General features: G+C 43.3%; 1 protein-coding gene across 1 annotated transcript in view; it reads right to left on the bottom strand.

Moving 5' to 3' along the window:
* The window catches only part of ZNF451 (zinc finger protein 451), an 86,773-nt gene that overhangs the window by 43,513 nt on the left and 26,006 nt on the right, over positions 1–17,254 (bottom strand). The window contains 5 exon segments of the mRNA XM_065401593.1: positions 3,332–3,479; positions 5,176–5,332; positions 10,530–10,674; positions 11,199–11,349; positions 12,153–12,264. Coding sequence (XP_065257665.1) covers positions 3,332–3,479; positions 5,176–5,332; positions 10,530–10,674; positions 11,199–11,349; positions 12,153–12,264 — 713 coding nt within the window.

The raw sequence follows: 17,254 nt of genomic DNA, 5'->3' as shown, positions 1-17,254 counted from the left end.
AGGGAGCAAACGGACACGCTCCGGCGCCTTGTTGATGTTCTGCAGGAACGGAGGCAGGAGGACAGAGCCCCGCTGCAGTCTATCAGGAGCCGCACTCCCCCGCCACCAAGTCCCATACCCCCCTCGCCCAAAGTCCAAAGAAGGAGGGGCGGGAGAGTCCGTGAAAACTCTCACTCCACCCCTGCAGACTGCTCAAGCACCAGAAGGCTGTCATTCCCCAAAATTTGAAAAGTCCTTTCCTGGCCGCCTCAAGCAAGCCCCCGTCCAAGTTTCACCCCCCAGTTTCATGTGTGGTTGTTAATAAAAAATACGTTTTTGTTCATTACTGTTTCAGTCATGCTGTTTTGAGGGAGAGTCTGTCTGCAGGGGGGGAAGGGGCTTGGTAATTGGACAGGACATTCACCTTTAGCAGGCTACAGAGGCGGGGGCAGGTCCAGCAGCAGGGCACATACACAGTGCACTGACTAGTTACCCTGGTCAGTCTGGGAGGCGGTTTTCATGTTCTGTGCGTGGGGTGGGGGGTGGGGGGGGTGTTGCTCTGTGACTTTGTGGCGGGGAAGGGCAGTTACAGATGTTATGCAGCGGTCCTTGTCCTGGATCACAGAGCCACGCAGCAGGGGATCTGTAACCCTCCTCCCCCTGCCATAAAGTCACACAGCCCCCACATACACGCATTCCCGCTCAGGAGGGCTGGCAGGCTCCGTGGAAACAACCAATCCGCCACTGCGATTCCTGTCATTCCTGGAGTTTAGAAGGATCATTTGCATCAGTACACTACACCCGCTCCCCACCACAGTCTGCGTCCCAGGTTTAAAACATTCCCGCGAAAACAGTAATAAAGACAACGGTGTTCATTAACAAAATAAAACTAAATTTATTTTTTTGGAAGGGGGTGGTGGGGGTCTGTAACTGGAGAGGATAGTCATCCTTAACTGGGTAAAGAAACGGGGGCAGGTTCAGCTTCTCTGAACAGAAACTTTAAAGTCACTGGTCACCCTGCTCAGTGTTGAACCTGGCTTTCAAAGCCTCCCGGATGCACAGCGCGTCCTGCTGTGCTCTTCTAATCGCCCGGCTGTCTGGCTGGGCGTAATCAGATGCCTGGCTATTTGCCTCAACCTCCCACCCTGCCATAAAGGTCTCCCCCTTGCTCTCACACAGATTGTGGAGCACACAGCAAGCAGCTATAACAATGGGGATATTGGTTTCGCTGAGATCACAGCGAGTGAGTAAGCTTCTCCATCTCCCCTTGAGACGTCCAAAAGCACACTCCACAACCATTCTGCACTTGCTCAGCCGGTAGTTGAACAGTTCTTTTTCAGAGTCCAGGGCGCCAGTGTAGGGCTTCATGAGCCAGGGCATTAGCGGGTAGGCTGGGTCCCCAAGGATGACTGTAGGCATCTCCACATCCCCAAGAGTTATTTTGTGGTCCGGGAAGTAAATACCTTCCTGCAGCCGTCTAAACAGACCAGAGTTCCTGAAGACCCGAGCGTCATGAACCTTGCCCGGCCATCCGACGTTGATGTTGGTAAAACGTCCCCTGTGGTCCACCAGTGCTTGCAGCACCATTGAAAAGTAGCCCTTTCGGTTGATGTACTGGCTGGCCTGGTGGTCCGGTCCCAGGATAGGGATGTGAGTTCCATCTATAGCCCCACCGCAGTTTGGGAATCCCATCGCGGCGAAGCCATCTATGATGACCTCCACGTTTCCCAGGGTCACTACCTTTGAAAGCAGTACCTTGACGATTGCCTTGGCTACTTGCATGACAACAACCCCCACGGTAGATTTGCCCACGCCAAACTGGTTCGCGACAGACCGGTAGCTGTCCGGCGTTGCAAGCTTCCAGAGGGCTATGGCCACTCGCTTCTGGACAGTCAGGGCTGCTCGCATCCGGGTGTCATTGCGCTTCAGGGCAGGTGACAGCAACTCACAAAGTTCCAGGAAAGTTCCCTTCCGCATGCGAAAGTTTCGCAGCCACTGGGATTCGTCCCAGACCTGCAGCACTATGCGGTCCCACCAGTCAGTGCTTGTTTCCCGTGCCCAGAATCGCCGTTCCACAACATCCAGATGACCCATTGTCACCGTGATGTCCTCGGAGCTGGGTCCCGTGCTTTGTGAGAGATCTGTGCCCCTCTCAGAGTTCAGGCCCTCTCCGCGGTGCCGTAGCCTCCTCGCCTGGTTCATCTGCATCTGCCTCTGGGAAAGGTGGATGATAACCTGCAAGGCGTTCACAAGTGCCACAACTGCAGCGATGGTCGCAGCGGGATCCATGCTCGCAGTGCTGTGGCGTCCGCGCTGTCACTGACCCGAAAAGCGCGCGAACTGATTTCCCGCCGGCGCTTTCAGGGAGGGAGGGAGGGCGGTATTGACAGACGGATGACGACAATTACCCAAAAGCACCCTCGACCCTTTTTTTTTAACCCAGAAGGCATTGGCGGCTCGACCCAGAATTCCAATGGGCTGCGGGGACTGCGGGAACTGTGGGATAGCTGCCCACAGTGCACCGCTTCCAATGTCGACGCTTTCCCCGTTAGTGTGGACTCACAAAGTCGAATTACTGTCCTTAGTGTGGACACACAAGTTCGACTTAGCAATATCGATTCCACATATTCGATTTAAGTGAAATCGAAATACCCTCGTAGTGTAGACATACCCTTAGATCACTGTTCTCCTTTCCTCCAACTGCTCCATGTGTTCCTTACGCTCTTTCAAATCCTCTTACTGCTCCCTTGCTCTCTTTCATGACTTCAGCTATGCCTCCCTCTGTGCTTCAAACAGCCTTCCATTTGCTGTCAAACAAGTCCCCTCCTTAAAACCCACTTTTCCAGGAACACTTCTTTTCCACTTCTCCCTCACCAATAACCCTCTTTTGCTTCTCCTTTCTTGAAAGACTGTCCCATCTTGTACCTGTATCTTGTGTATGGTCTCTGGCTGGGAACACGTATTACTCAGTAAAGCACCTAGTAAGATTGTGGCACTATATATACGATTTTAATTTAAATTATACATAACACCACTTAGCTTTTGACCCATTTTAAAAATAGAGTATGTGTTTTCCAGATCTAAAACTATTAGAATCACAACCTCAAATACTTACAGCATTTTAATGGCCCTATGGTGCTCCCTGCCTCACCCCAGGCATTAGCAGTGACTGAAATACAATCCACCATCACCCCATTCAATTATCTGGGGAAAACGAGGAAAAAGGTGGAACTTGTGAGGAGTTTGATGCCTAACTACTGTACTGGGCTACTAGGTATTTAAAAACCTCAGAGAAACAATACATATCTATGCAGTCAAGTTCACTGTATATAGACAATAGACTCTCACAAACCTGAAGTGAGCTGTTAGCTCCATATGCGAACGTAACTTCTGGTGGCAGGATGTGCACTTCACTTGGAACGGGACCTCTTTACATAAAGCTATAAGAAGTTTCTTTGCATAAGATGGGAAAGATAAAGGAAGTGGTGTCCCAGTTTCATCTGCAATATGAGATGGGATAAAATGAAGCCACATATTTCAAAGTCAACATGTAGTATTTTATCTCTTAGAACACAGCTATTAACAATACCTTCCTTGCCAATCATTATGACCATGTCACCTCGTCCCATTTAAATTCCACCACGTGCTCCCTCTCCAAACCTTTTCAAATTCAAGCTTCTTGCTGCTATCATCAAGGGCCTTATCAACTCCCCTCCTGCTCTTATTAATGCATTTTAACCAAAAAAGGTATATAATGTGTAGGAAAAAAATACGCCATAATACATTTAACAAGCTTTTACATGTTTTGATTGTCTCCATCTCTCTCATCTTTCATAGTATTTCCTTCTTAGATTTTAAATGTTATGGGGCAGGAGGATTGGTGGGTATGTGCAGAAAGTCTAACATGTTGCTGGCATACAGAATGAAAATAATAGTTTCTAATATAAAATGAGTAGGAATAGTTTATGAAAATCTTTGTGGCCATTGTTATACATCAAAGAGGCAACAAAGGCGATCGTTTTTCCCCTTGCAGTTCACCTTTCACATATTTAAGTAGTAACAACCAATGGGAAGAGCATTTCCTGGCAGCTGAGGCCAGGCCCAGAAGCATTAACTGCCTGGCATGGAGGCCAATATTGCTATTATTAACCACAAAGATATATAAATTCAAAGAAGGAAGCTGAGTATTCAACCATTTATGTATGGAAATGTTTAAAGTTGGATTGTATCTAATGAAGGATATTGTCTCCTTTTTACATTATTGGTCTTTTCATGGCAGTTAAAGAACAGTAAAAAAACAGATTTGAAGACGGGTGGCCTGATTTTCAGAGGTGATAAACAGCTGCAGCTCTCATGGGCCTCAAACAGGCTATTAATTTCCAATGGCCCATTACATTTAGAATACATATGAGGGGTCAGTCAACAGCTTCATTGTTGAGTGGTAAGATTATATAACAGGTGACTGTACCAAATCACAATGGATTCCTTATTACCATACGAACCTTAAAGTGCAGTTCTACCATGAAAAATAACTATATTAATATGGTTACTTCTTATTCAACTAGTCAACTCTCCATGTGTGTATTCAGAATCTTATTCATTTACTTTTGTCACAAAATAAGTGTTTACTGCTTATTCCTTGGTGTTAGAACTCTGAAACCAACACAGCTCACATTGAATGGACAACCGAATCATTTCTTGTGCATCAACATAACTCATGCCTAAGTTCCAATCTTTACACCTACGCAAGCCTACCTAAGACAATGGAGTTTCACAGGTATCACTGAGGGTCTGATATGGCCTGCTAAACTTTGTTACTGGTGGTGTGTGACTAGGACAAAATCCAACTTGACTTTTAGATCCCAGCCTTATTTTGGAAGGTCTGCTAGTTTTTATATATATGAAAATGGAGCAAATTTGATATGGGAATCAGGGAGACACACAGAAATATGGAATTCTAAAACACCTTTTTATACAATCTCTGTCAGAATATAACAACATATTAACAAAACATTAATCTCAAATGAAGATAACCTGGTAAATCTACACAGTTTGTGTATCTTTTCCCCAATTTCAGACATCCTAAAAGAAATACACGTTTTTTCTTTAATTCACAGCTGAAAACACATTCTCTCACATGGCATAGATGCATTATCAAAAGGACCTAAAAGATGCTACATTCAAATTACAACATACCACTCAATTTAAAAACCTGAAGGAAGTGATTCTTTCCAGACATATGCTGCAGGCATTCATCTCTTATGCTGAAAAGGAGGAAGCAGTATGGACATGCAAAGCACTGAATAAGCTGTGGAGGAAGATTTCTTTTATGCCCATCATCATCATCATTTATCTGAAAAATAAAACAAATCTGGTAAGTAAAAGAATCAACCTAATTATAAAAATATTTATTTTGCATTTAATAAACACACACATTTTAATGCATATTAGAGATTCTTTATATTTTTATTAGACTTTCTAAAAAACTTGGACAGAGTTATAATCACCATACTACAGTCCAAGTGAGATTACTAATTCAATGGAAATTTCAGAGGGCAATGAGTTAAAAGTTTGCTTTGACTTTACTTTTTTTTGTGAAGTCATATTATTGTGTAAATAGTATATGATTTATATTAAAAAAAAATCTATGGTGAAAGAAAGTTACGGTTGCAAACTCAAGCATTCAAAAGGTAGGAAGTACACCTCTACCCCGATAGAACGCGACCCGATATAACACGAATTCGGATATAATGCGGTAAAGCAGCGGGGAGCCCCGGACCTTTTAAAGCGCCACCCGAGCCCTGCTGCTTTACCGCGTTATATCCGAATTCGTGTGGAGCCCCGGGCCCTTTAAATCACTGCCCGAGCCTGGCTGCCGGAGCTCCGGCGGTGATTTAAAGGGACCGGGGCTCCCCGCAGCCGCTGGAGCACCGGGCCCTTTAAATCACAGCCAGGGAAGACGGTCCAGTCCGGCATGGCGTACCGGCTCTGCCCGTACGCCGTACCGGACCGAACCCAATATAACGCGGTCTCACCTATAAGGCGGTGAGATTTTTTGGCTCCCGAGGACCGCGTTGTATCGGGGTAGAGGTGTACCAGAATTAAGGTTGGTCATTCAACCTTAATTCTGCCCCATTGTGCATTATACCATAGTCTCTTATTACATGATCATATTATTCCTTCCCCCCCCCCCCCCCCCCGGACCTCTACAACATTCAGTGCACAGGATAGAGGGTGTTCTCTGAAAGCTATACAAAATTTTGTTTTATCCTCGTTCAATTTTTATTGCACACTATTCAAACCTAGTACTCACTACAGAATTATTAATTTCCTCATGGTCTTTTCCATGGCACTCATTAACCATGAATGTTTCACTAACATTAATGAATTTGCCTTCAAGAAATCCTTGTGAGGTAGGAAGATATTATTCCCATTCCACAGATGGGGTGGGGTACTAAGGCACAGAGTTTAAAGACAAAATTGTCAGAAATTACAACTAATTTTGGGTGCTCACTTTGAGATGCACAGGGCTTGATTTTTCACTACTTAGCATTTTTATAGTGCTTTATATATTTAAAGGTACAGCTCCCTTTAATTTAGTTGGCATTGTGGGCATTTCTTCTAAACTGGCCCCAGAATGTTGGTCACTCAAAAAATAAGGACCACACAATTAGTGGCCACCCTATGAAAACTTTGGTGTGGCAGAGACAGGGGAAAAAATCCAATTCTCCCAGGTAGCATGAATCTGCATAAACCACAAGACCACCCTGTCTCGTCCCAGAATCCCTTGCCTCATTCACTACACATCTTCCAACTTTTGCAACAAATGAAAGAGGAATTCTACAAAAAACCTCATTCACTACACAACCCAGATTTACTCCCTGAGCACCATCCATTCTGTGCAATGAATGAGGCAGGGCTTCTGATCACGTAATTAAAGGGAGTATCAAAATGCACAAGATACGGGGGCCAAATTAAGGTTGCACAGGCAACCCCTTTCCCTCACCGCTCTAGATTCGCGTCAAGCTGCTCCCACTGCATGCTGCCTAGGCAACAGGGGGCACTGCGTGGACAAGAGAGAGTGTCTCCCCAGTTTCAGTTCCTGTATCTGGCATCACAGTGATTCTAGGTTGTTGGGAGGAACAAGGAAAATCCTGTTCAGTCCCTGCAAACCTGAGCAAAGCATGCCTGTGCAACTGGCATCTAGAATGGTAGAAAAAAATTTGAAGGATCATAATTTGGCCAAGTTTTGGTACATTCTTAAGTAATGCTGTGGATGTTGTTTGTGACTTGATACAACATGCTATCACGCTTAGAGAAAGAAGAACGCCGGCGGACTCAGGCTAGGTCTACACTACCCGCCTGAATCGGCGGGTAGAAATCGATCTCTCGGGGATCGAATTATCGCGTCTCGTCGGGACGCGACAATCGATCCCCGAATCGACGCTCTTACTCCACCAGGGGAGGTAGGAGTAAGCGCCGTCGACGGGAAGCCGCGGAGGTCGATTTTGCCGCCGTCCTCACAGCGGGGTAAGTCGGCTCCGATACGTCGAATTTAGCTATGCTATTCGCGTAGCTGAATTTGCGTATCTTAAATCGACCCCCCCCCCTGTAGTGAAGACCTGCCCTAAGAATAAGTGGCAATACATCAAGATAACTATCTCAAAAGTCTGAGCAGAAATCGTGGCTCCCTTGGATCTATTTGCAAAGGAGATGAACAGCCTGGGTGACATTCGAAATTACTTAGTCTTATCCAAGTAGAAGGCCAGCACTCTTCTAACATCCAGGGTACGAAAACAGGACTCCTGCAGAGTTGTGTGGCTTCAGGAAAAACACTGGTAGATGAATAATTGGTTAGGGTGGAACTCCGAGAGAGCCTTAGGTAATAATTTAGGATGTGGGCATAAAGAAGCATTATTTTTGAAGCATTCTGTACAAGGGAGGAGGGCGTGGAAAACTAGAATCAAGACACTAATCTCCCGAACTCTACAGCTGACATGATGGCTATTGAAAAGGCTGTCTTCATAGACAAATGGAGTAGAGAACATGTTGCCATACGTTTGAATGGATGTTTAATAACAGGTAGTTGAGTGCCAGGTTGAGGTCCCAGATCGGGGTGGGGTCTCTAGTCTGGAGGTAGAGTTCCTGACATCCTTAACAAACCTAGACGATACAGGATGAACAAATACGGAAAACCCCTCTACATCAGATGAAAGGCTGATATTACAGCCAAATGGACCTTAATTGAGCTAATAACCCTGATTTCTTCAGATAACCCAGGCAGGAAGTGGCAATGACAGCATGAATGGGAGAATCTCCTGTTTCTGAAGGGAAGTAGTACAGGCTGACTTCTTTCTAGTATTCAATAACTCCTGTTGCACTTCCTCAGAGGAAGAGGATTTTAACCCTGCAAACTATCAAGGAACCACACCCAACGCTGGAAAACTCCTAGATTGGGGTGAAGCACGTGACCCACATCCTTTGAGAGGTGTTAAGCAGTGGTCTTGAGAAGTGGATGTATACATAGGTGAAGCAGGTAAGGGTATCACGCTTGTCTCAGCTAGGTTGGATCTATAAGCAGAGTCGGAGGGAATGCAAAGAACACACTCTGCTTCCAGGACAGAAGGAACCCCCCACAAAAACAGCAGCTCAGACCTTCTCTTGAGCCAGAAAGAGGATACTTCTTGTTCCTGGAGGTTGCACAGAGACCCAACTCTGGTAGACCCCCCCGCTCTTTGAAGGACTTGAGCCTAGGTCCAATTTGTAGTCCTGTGAGAAGTGCCTGCTGAGAACACTGGCTGTGGTATTCTGAATGCCTGGGAGGTAGACTGCTGAAATTTGGATCTGATGAGCTATGCATCAATTCCATAGCTTCGGTGCACAGAGAGGGCAATCTCCTCCCTGTTTCTGATACACAACACGCAGGATATGTTGTCCGTCGTGACCCTGATTGATTCGCCATGATGAGGTAGGAAATGGAGGCAGTTGTTCCTGATAGCCCTGAGCTCAAACAGATTGATGTGGAGATGTCCTGAGTTGTCCATCTGCCCTAAGTCATGAGAGCACTGAGATGAGCTCCCCACCCCAACGTGATGCGTCTGTTGTTCAAGTTAGTGATGGAGTTGGGCGGCAGAAGGGAACACCCGCACAGATGTTGAGTTGATATTTCCACCAATCCAGGGAGTTCCTCACCTGCAGAAGAACTGTCGCCTGTCTGTCCAAAATATCTCTGACAGAAGAATAGATCATTCTGAGCCAAAAAGCAGCAGAGGTGTACCCTCGCATGTGGGTCATGTGTCCCAGGAGCTGAAGACATTTCCTTACAGTGGTCTGAGGACTCCCCTGAATTGTCTGTACCAAATCTGACAAGGTCACAAACCTGTCTAAGAGAAGATAGTCCCTGTCTATCGAAGTGTCCAAAGAAGCCCCTTTATCTTCTTTATGGAATCAACATGGATTTTGTTACATTTAGCTGAAGACCCTACTTTTGGAACAGAGCAAGGGCCATCCAGGCGAAAGATAGAACTGCTTCGTAACAATGGGCAGTGTCTCTAGCTGGCAGGGGCAAAAATCAGCCAAAGCCAGGACTGTTGTTCCTTGGAGAACTTTCTCCAGCTTTCTCCAGTTTTGACTGGACTTCCTTTAACCTGTGTTGACTGGCTCTTGGCTCCAACCCTCCCCTCCCTCGCAGTCACATCACCTCAGCTTCACTCTGCACATGTCCCCTTCTCCTCTCCTCCCCTGCCCTTCCTTTTCCATTTTTCTGAGCCCCTCCTAAAAAATAAAATATTGTGGAACTAACATGACCTTTGGCACCTTCACACTGTTCACTCTGCTGGTGAGTCACACACCCCCTTCCCTGTGCTGGACTGTGTTTTTTCTGTTTGTACAGTACCTAGCACAAACGGCTCCTGATCCATGACTAGGGCCCTTGAGTGCTAAGATAATATGAATAAATCAATAAAAGGACTGTGGGAGAAAGACTGGGACAAATGACTTGCTTAGTTTTTCCTCATGTACCAAGCCAATTGACTTACATTCAGTAATAAATTAATACTAATGAATTCTTTGGAATTCCTTCCTTCCGCAGACCAAACTGAGTTCAAGGCCCAATCTAGTGGGATACAAAGATCAATTAGTGGTGGTCCATGGAGGTATCAGTGGAGTAAGGATAGATAATATCAGAATCACCATAGTTGCTTCTCTTTTCTGTTGTTTTCCCTCCTTTTTAGCAGTCTGCTTCTTCCCCTTCCCCCACTAGTCTGTACTGCCAGCATCAGGAGAGATGGGGCGGGAAGGAAGGTTTCAAGCCAGGTGAACCAACTTTCACACCACACTTGGAATGCAAATCACAACTTAATTGTTAAGTTTTATGGCAATATTTACAGAAATGTTTTCAGGATAATTTGAACTCTAAGAGACACCATCACAATAAAAATTCTGTAAGTTAGGAAGGTTCAGTGAACCAGGGGCAAAGGTAGGTTAAAATGCAAGGTTATCTGTAGCTATAGTTTTTGTAAATCCTACATAATATTCAGTCAGGTGAATACCTATCCATGAGTTCTTGCCTTAGATAAAAGGTGATCACTATACTGCTGTGAGGTGACAAATCTTTTGCAGCATACCACACAGGCAACAGCATTAGTTGGAGGTCCATGTAGTGTAATTGCTGGGTCACATGGAGAATGATCAAACCTATAAAGAAAAAATTACCAACATAATTAGCCCACTCTGTAAGTAACATAACAGGGGGTTTTGAGAGAAAAGATTTATTGTGTAATGTAACATTTGAAGAATCAGGCAAAACCATAATCCAACACTACTGACTTTCCATTAAAGCAGTGAACATGACAAGACTTTTTAATATATAGCTTCATTTAATATTGGCCATGTCAATTCAAATATTTGTCAAAGATGTGGTCACAATGGAAGTATCTTCACTTTAATGGCCAATTGGAGAGGGAAAAAACAGAACTGCTTAACCAGGGGAAGAAACACCCATTTTGAATTTGAATACAACTGCAGAAAGAAATATTGGAAAGTTCCTTGCATCAAGTCTGCATAACATCTGTAATAATACAATAACATCCTCTCTCCCCAAGGAACATTGGGATTACAGGGCAGGATGATAGAAATTTGATGCAACATAAAGCACAGTGCCCTAGAATTCCGACGGCTCAGTGGTGTTTTTTATTCTGATCTACGATAAATGTCCTTACCTTTTCAGGTGACCTAACAGAAGATGACCATTATCAAACTTTCTGTTGCAGTGCATTACAGGACATAAAATGGGATTGCTGTTGATTGGTGTTTGGCCAGTTCTGTGGGGCACATCTTTTCTTCCCATGTTAATGGTGCCTGGTTTGAGACCTACATGGTAGAACAAAATACCTAAGTACATACAATTTTGATTATATTTCAGAATACTTTTTTTTTTAAATCAAATATCCAAGGACCAGATTATACTGGCAATACAATACAAAGTAGCCAAGCTGCACAAGAGGGAGTTTGATCTCTTTAGGGGGTTTTTAATCCCACTACTTAGAAGATTCGTTTTACAGTTTTTAATTGTTATGAGAAAAATGTGATTTGTACACTGTATAAAGCTAACCTCTATTCAATTTATGCCATATGATTTAGTAGTGTTGCTCTTTGAAATCTCCTTTAAACTTCCTTGTGTCTGAAGTATACTTACCAACACTTACATTTATATAGAGACAAATATTTCTCCTACTAGTGACAGTCACACAATATAAAGTTTTCCATGCAACAATTCTGCCTTTGCAAGTAGCTATGTTACTGCACTATTCTTACCACTGGGAATATCATATTAAAGTTAATTGGTTGCAAAAGCATTTGAGAGAATTCTTATAGCAACCACTGTGTTAGAAATTTTAAATGCCACACTGCACAAAATTGGTATTGGAGGATCTCTGGGGAGTCAAGTATCTGTTCATTGCTGATATTGTTAATGCAATTACTGGATGATTTATTGTGTAATGTAACATTTAAAAATAACCAATATTGACGGAAATAAAAGTGGTGTAAAACACATGTTGCTGATAGTTATTTGACTTCATATTACTGGAGCAATGTTCACTGCTCTTATGAGTATTCACTGTTCAACAGCTGTGAGTGCCATATTTTAAATTCCCACCCTTTCTATTAAATACCTGGCATTTTTAGCCACTGGTCTACACACAATCTTGCTGCTTCTGTGTCACTATGTCCCCGGATAAATTCCAGCTCCTGCAATCCATGAGCATGCTGGGAGTCCACTTTTTCCTAAAGGGTGAACAGATTAGATAAAAAGACAATGAATTTATTCAGATTAGATACATTGAATTAGCTCAAGTTAACACTCAGTACTCAAATGTGGATGAAAGTTTCTGATTTACAAAGAGGAGCCTAGAATAGATACATACCACTGACAATTATACAATAGAATATAGGTGCTCATACCAAGGTAAGTGAATGACTTATGGTTAATTTCCATGTCCCCAGTGAGGTACGCTCTTGAAATCTGACACACTCATTCATTATTGGCTACTGAATACAGGAAAAACCACCTCAATTTGACTGCCAACCTTTCCATCATCTATCAACACCGCCACCATCTGTGGTACACTCACCATACGGAATTTTCTCACCTAAAATCCATTATAGAGAACTTGTGACTTCAAATGACCTTCATTTCTTCTGTGAGACAGACATGTTAGTTATGAAACTCTCAATTTGACTTCTGATCTTAATTTCTCCAAAAACTCCATTTCACTGTTCTTAGCTAAGAAAATTATCTAAGGTAAGTGAATATACTGCAGGTGTCAATAATGACGGAATATAATCCTGCTATGGAATTGGCTATTTATATAACACCTATCATGGTGTCGGAGTGCTCTACAGAGGAGAAGAAAAGTAAAATGTATAAATAACCTAGTGATGGTATACTGCTCTTCCTCGGTGATATAATTACAGCTACAATTATTTGAAAGGTGTAAACACCAAGGAGACAGCAGAATTATTTGGGGCTGCATAGGGGGTATAACTAACTAGGATATAAGAAAGAAGGAAAAAGGGAAAACTTAGGCTGTTGGTAATTGTTAGGAGAATCTTCCTGGCATCAAACGCCTGAGGCTGTTTATACCAAAAAGTTGCACTGGAAACATTTCCCCTCCACTCCTTTTGAATCCACTTACCTCTATTTTTGTGGGAGCTATGTTGTGTAAAAGCAATATGGCCGCATTGCCATTCTGATATAACTACACTGATTAATTTAGTCTTCCTCATTGCTATACGATATTGCATTGGTTCAGATCTGAAGTGATCTGTCTGGTCACCTGTCTGTACTCCATTGCTTCAGGGTAATCTGGACCAGATGTCCCCCCCCCCCCTTTATTTAAATGACACATCTGAGAGTCCAAAAGTCTCTATTTTGGACTTGCTTTTTGGTGCAAGAGCACAGGTCCTGAAGCTGCTGCCACTACTAAGGTTTGTGTTTCTGTGCAATCCCATAGAGAGGTCCAGGACTCTTGTCCTCTTGGGAGAGGAGCACATCCAGACTTCTCTCTCCAAAAGCGCAAAGATTTAATTGCAGCCATCGCAACAAATGAAGAACTTGGTTACTCCCAGGACAATTTCCTGTGCTGAAGCAAAGCCAAGGAGCTGTGACAAAAACCTGCATAATAGAAAGGAACGCTACCTTTGGCAGCGCACATTACATGGGTCTATTCTGAAGAGCAGGATACGATTTTGCCTAGAAGGGCACCACTAATCCCTGGTTATACTGGACAGTCTCACTGGGGGCTGCAAGCAAGCCGAAATGGTAGGGGTCTGAACAGCCCCTGGACCAGAGAGGATGTCAAGTCCCCTAAATAACTAGCCTCCTTGAGACATCAGACAGCTCAGCAGCAACAGACAATGCTGATGAGGGGAACTCATCTTGTAAATGTCATTTTAATCAATATGCCCCATTGGTCTGGGTTTTGACGGGTCCCGGGCATCATCTTCTAGACCAGGGGTCAGCAACCTTTCAGAAGTGTTGTGCCGAGTCTTCATTTATTCACTCTAATTTAAGGTTTCGCGTGCCAGTAATACATTTTAACGTTTTTAGAAGGTCTCTTTCTATAAGTCTATAATATATAACTAAACCATTGTTGTATGTAAAGTAAATAAGGTTTTAAAAATGTTTAAGAAGCTTCATTTAAAATTAAATTAAAATGCAGAGCCCCCCAGACTGGTGGCCAGGACCCGGGCAGTGTGAGTGCCACTGAAAATCAGCTTGTGTGCCGCCTTTGGCACGCGTGCCATAGGTTGCCTACCCCCTTCTAGACGCTGACTGTGTAATGCCATACCTTTATAATCAGGTGAATTTAGCTACAGGAAAGGGCAGAAATATCCATCCTTGAGCACCTCCCTTAGAGTTGCACTCAGTCGCTATTTTCCCTGCCTCCATCCTTCCCCCTCCCCAATAGATTGGTCTCTAAAACAAAACAAAAAACAAACAACCACCCTCATCACCATTATCCACTACACCCCCACACTGGTTAGGTTCCCCTCCCCTCACAAACACCACGTAGCCAGGCACAAAATGGCATGAAAGCAGCTGGAAACATATGGTAAAACACACATCACATCAAAATCCTGTTTATCGTGATTTCTCACTGGCCAAGGCATATCATCACAATTTGGACATTGCCCTGAGCAGACATGGGATTTACAGGATTCAATACATTTATCATAGATAAAAAGACATCTGAGTTTATACTGGTTATAAAATGCAACTGAGGGTATGTACTTGTAATGCACAAATCGGTTATAGAAAACATACCAAGCATTGGAATGGTGCATGTAACAGGCTATGTGTTAAGGTAGCTCTTGTATCCCACACTCCACACCAGGATCAGGAGTTGGACCAGTGGCTGTTTCTTCTTTTTAAAGAAATATATTATGTGGTCGCTTCCTTATAAGCACCCTTGGACTTGTAAAGAAAGTATATGCCTGTACCATGAGCACCTTGGATATCCTGCAGTATCTTTTGAAGGGTGGAGGTTCTTCTGGTTGGTTTTGTTTGAGTATTATCAACAAATGCTTCTTTTTCATGAGAAGTCTGGAAATGTTGGCTTCCAAACTTGTAGATCATTTTTAAACATTTCAGTAGCTTCGAAAAAACTCACATTAGTCTCGCCATAAAAGGTTCAAGAATTCCCCATTATACAATTCAGAAAATTCCATGCTGGCTGACAAATGTTGGAAAATGGCAAGGACTAGCAAGAACCAAGCAATTTTTTGGACACAGTGGGAAGGGATTGTGAGGACTTTTGACTCCAAATCCCACAGTTACCCTGGGCTTTAATACATATTCCTCAATCTTCTGAGAAAGTTACTTTGAATGCAGAGAACTTCACACCAGCAGTAGACACTCTGCTGCTGAGGTATCTACCCACAATGCAACACACACACACATCGCCAAAGAGCAGCACAGCATGGAAACAGTGCTTCACAGGCAAAGTAGCTTAAATTGGTGCACACACAGCAGTGTGGATTCACAAACAGCTTAATTACATAATGCAACTTTCTCATGCAGAGAAGGCCTATGACGCTGTAGCATATTCTCCCCTATGAAGTAATGGAAACCATATCCCTGGAGATTTTTAAAACTAGACTGGACAACATGCTAGAAAATATACTGGAGCAAATAATCCTGCACTGGTAGGATAATTTGTCATAACCATAATGAGAAATTTCTTACCTGATAATTCTGTTAGCAGCTTCTCTCCTCATTCATCATTAATAGGTAATGCCCCCCCACCTGTGGAATTAGGAGGCAGTCCAACACTGTTGCTGGAGGCTCCAGAACTAGAGTCCCACTTTTCAGCTCAGGCCACCAAAAAAAAAGAGTTCTTCAAAGCTGTATTAACTCTCAAGCAACCAATTCTTAGTGTTAAGACAACAATGTGATACACTATATTAATTAACCTTTAGGCAATTGTGTGTCCATGTCACCTTTAGAAAAAATTTCAATTTGTTCAATTATATTCTGGTCATTTCCCAGACTACAAAGGTAGGTTGAATGAGGTCAGAGCATGCTAGCAGAAAATGATCAGGTAAGAAATGTCTCATTCTGCTGCACAGCTTCTCTCCTCATTCATCACTAACGGAAAGCAGTGACTCACAGAAGTAGTGGGGGGGGGAGAAGAATATGGAGTTTTAATAATTACAAGAGAATAACAGGCAGAATGGACATTGCCCTACATAAAACCAGAGATTTTTAATTTAAGGAATATTGTGGGAACCAGCCCACTAGCACCTTTCTACCAAAGGACGCTTCTGCAGAGAAACAGAAACAAACTTTGCAAATTTTCCTCAGATGAGGCTCATATATTCCCCCCCCCCCAAGCTATTAGAGACCTCATAGTGGGACCTATGATTCCTACTGCATGAATAGTTTCCCAAATGTCTATCATGTCAACTAGTGCAGGATTTTAACATTCTTGCCCACAGCAACTTTAAGACTGTAAGGCCATGGCATTTTGGATAGAATGAGATGAACAGGGTACAACTGGTGTGTAAAATTCATATGATCAAGATCTTTAGAGCTCCAGAAATACCAATTTATACCACACCCTTCCAAAGAAAAGCCAAGGATTAGAACAAAATGACGGGAGAATTATTTCCCAGAAATGGTGGAAAGAACTTACCTTGGACTAAAAGGTTTCTGGAGCAGCTATAATTATAATCTTTAACTCACAACAGCAGCAGTGTGGTTCTTGTATTGATAGAGGAATTCCAAAACCTGTCTTTACGAGGTAACAGAGGCTAGAAGAGCCTGCCACAGGCTTGTCTAACCTGTCACTCTGATTAATCTTGCCATCTGACGATACTTAGATGGGGAGTCCAATGTGCCTGCCAAAGAACACTGATAGGTCTCATACCCATGTTTCTATGGTGCTTGGTTGTAGGACTCCAGTCATCAGTACTGGAAAAACTATAGTGTAGTTGAGATCACCAAAACATTGTGATTATGTTTGTATTACCATAGTATCTAGAAGTCAGGGCCTTACTGTGTTGGGCAGTGTACAAACAAAAGATACAGTCCCTGCCCCAAAGAGCGTTCTATCCTCTGGGACCAGAGATGTAAACTTGACCAGATCAAGGAATGAAATTTACTAGTTAAATTCTGGATACCAAAGTGTATCAGTGACGCTAATGGAGAATCCCTGCTGAAGTACACTTCTTTTCCAATGCCCAGGCTGTTAATGGTGGGGAGTTCTAGTCC

The sequence above is a fragment of the Emys orbicularis genome, chromosome 3 (assembly GCF_028017835.1).
Source record: "Emys orbicularis isolate rEmyOrb1 chromosome 3, rEmyOrb1.hap1, whole genome shotgun sequence".
In the NCBI taxonomy this organism is placed as follows: Eukaryota; Metazoa; Chordata; order Testudines; family Emydidae; genus Emys; species Emys orbicularis.
The sequence above is the reverse complement of the archived record's forward strand: the minus strand, read 5'-3'. Positions and strand labels throughout refer to the sequence as shown.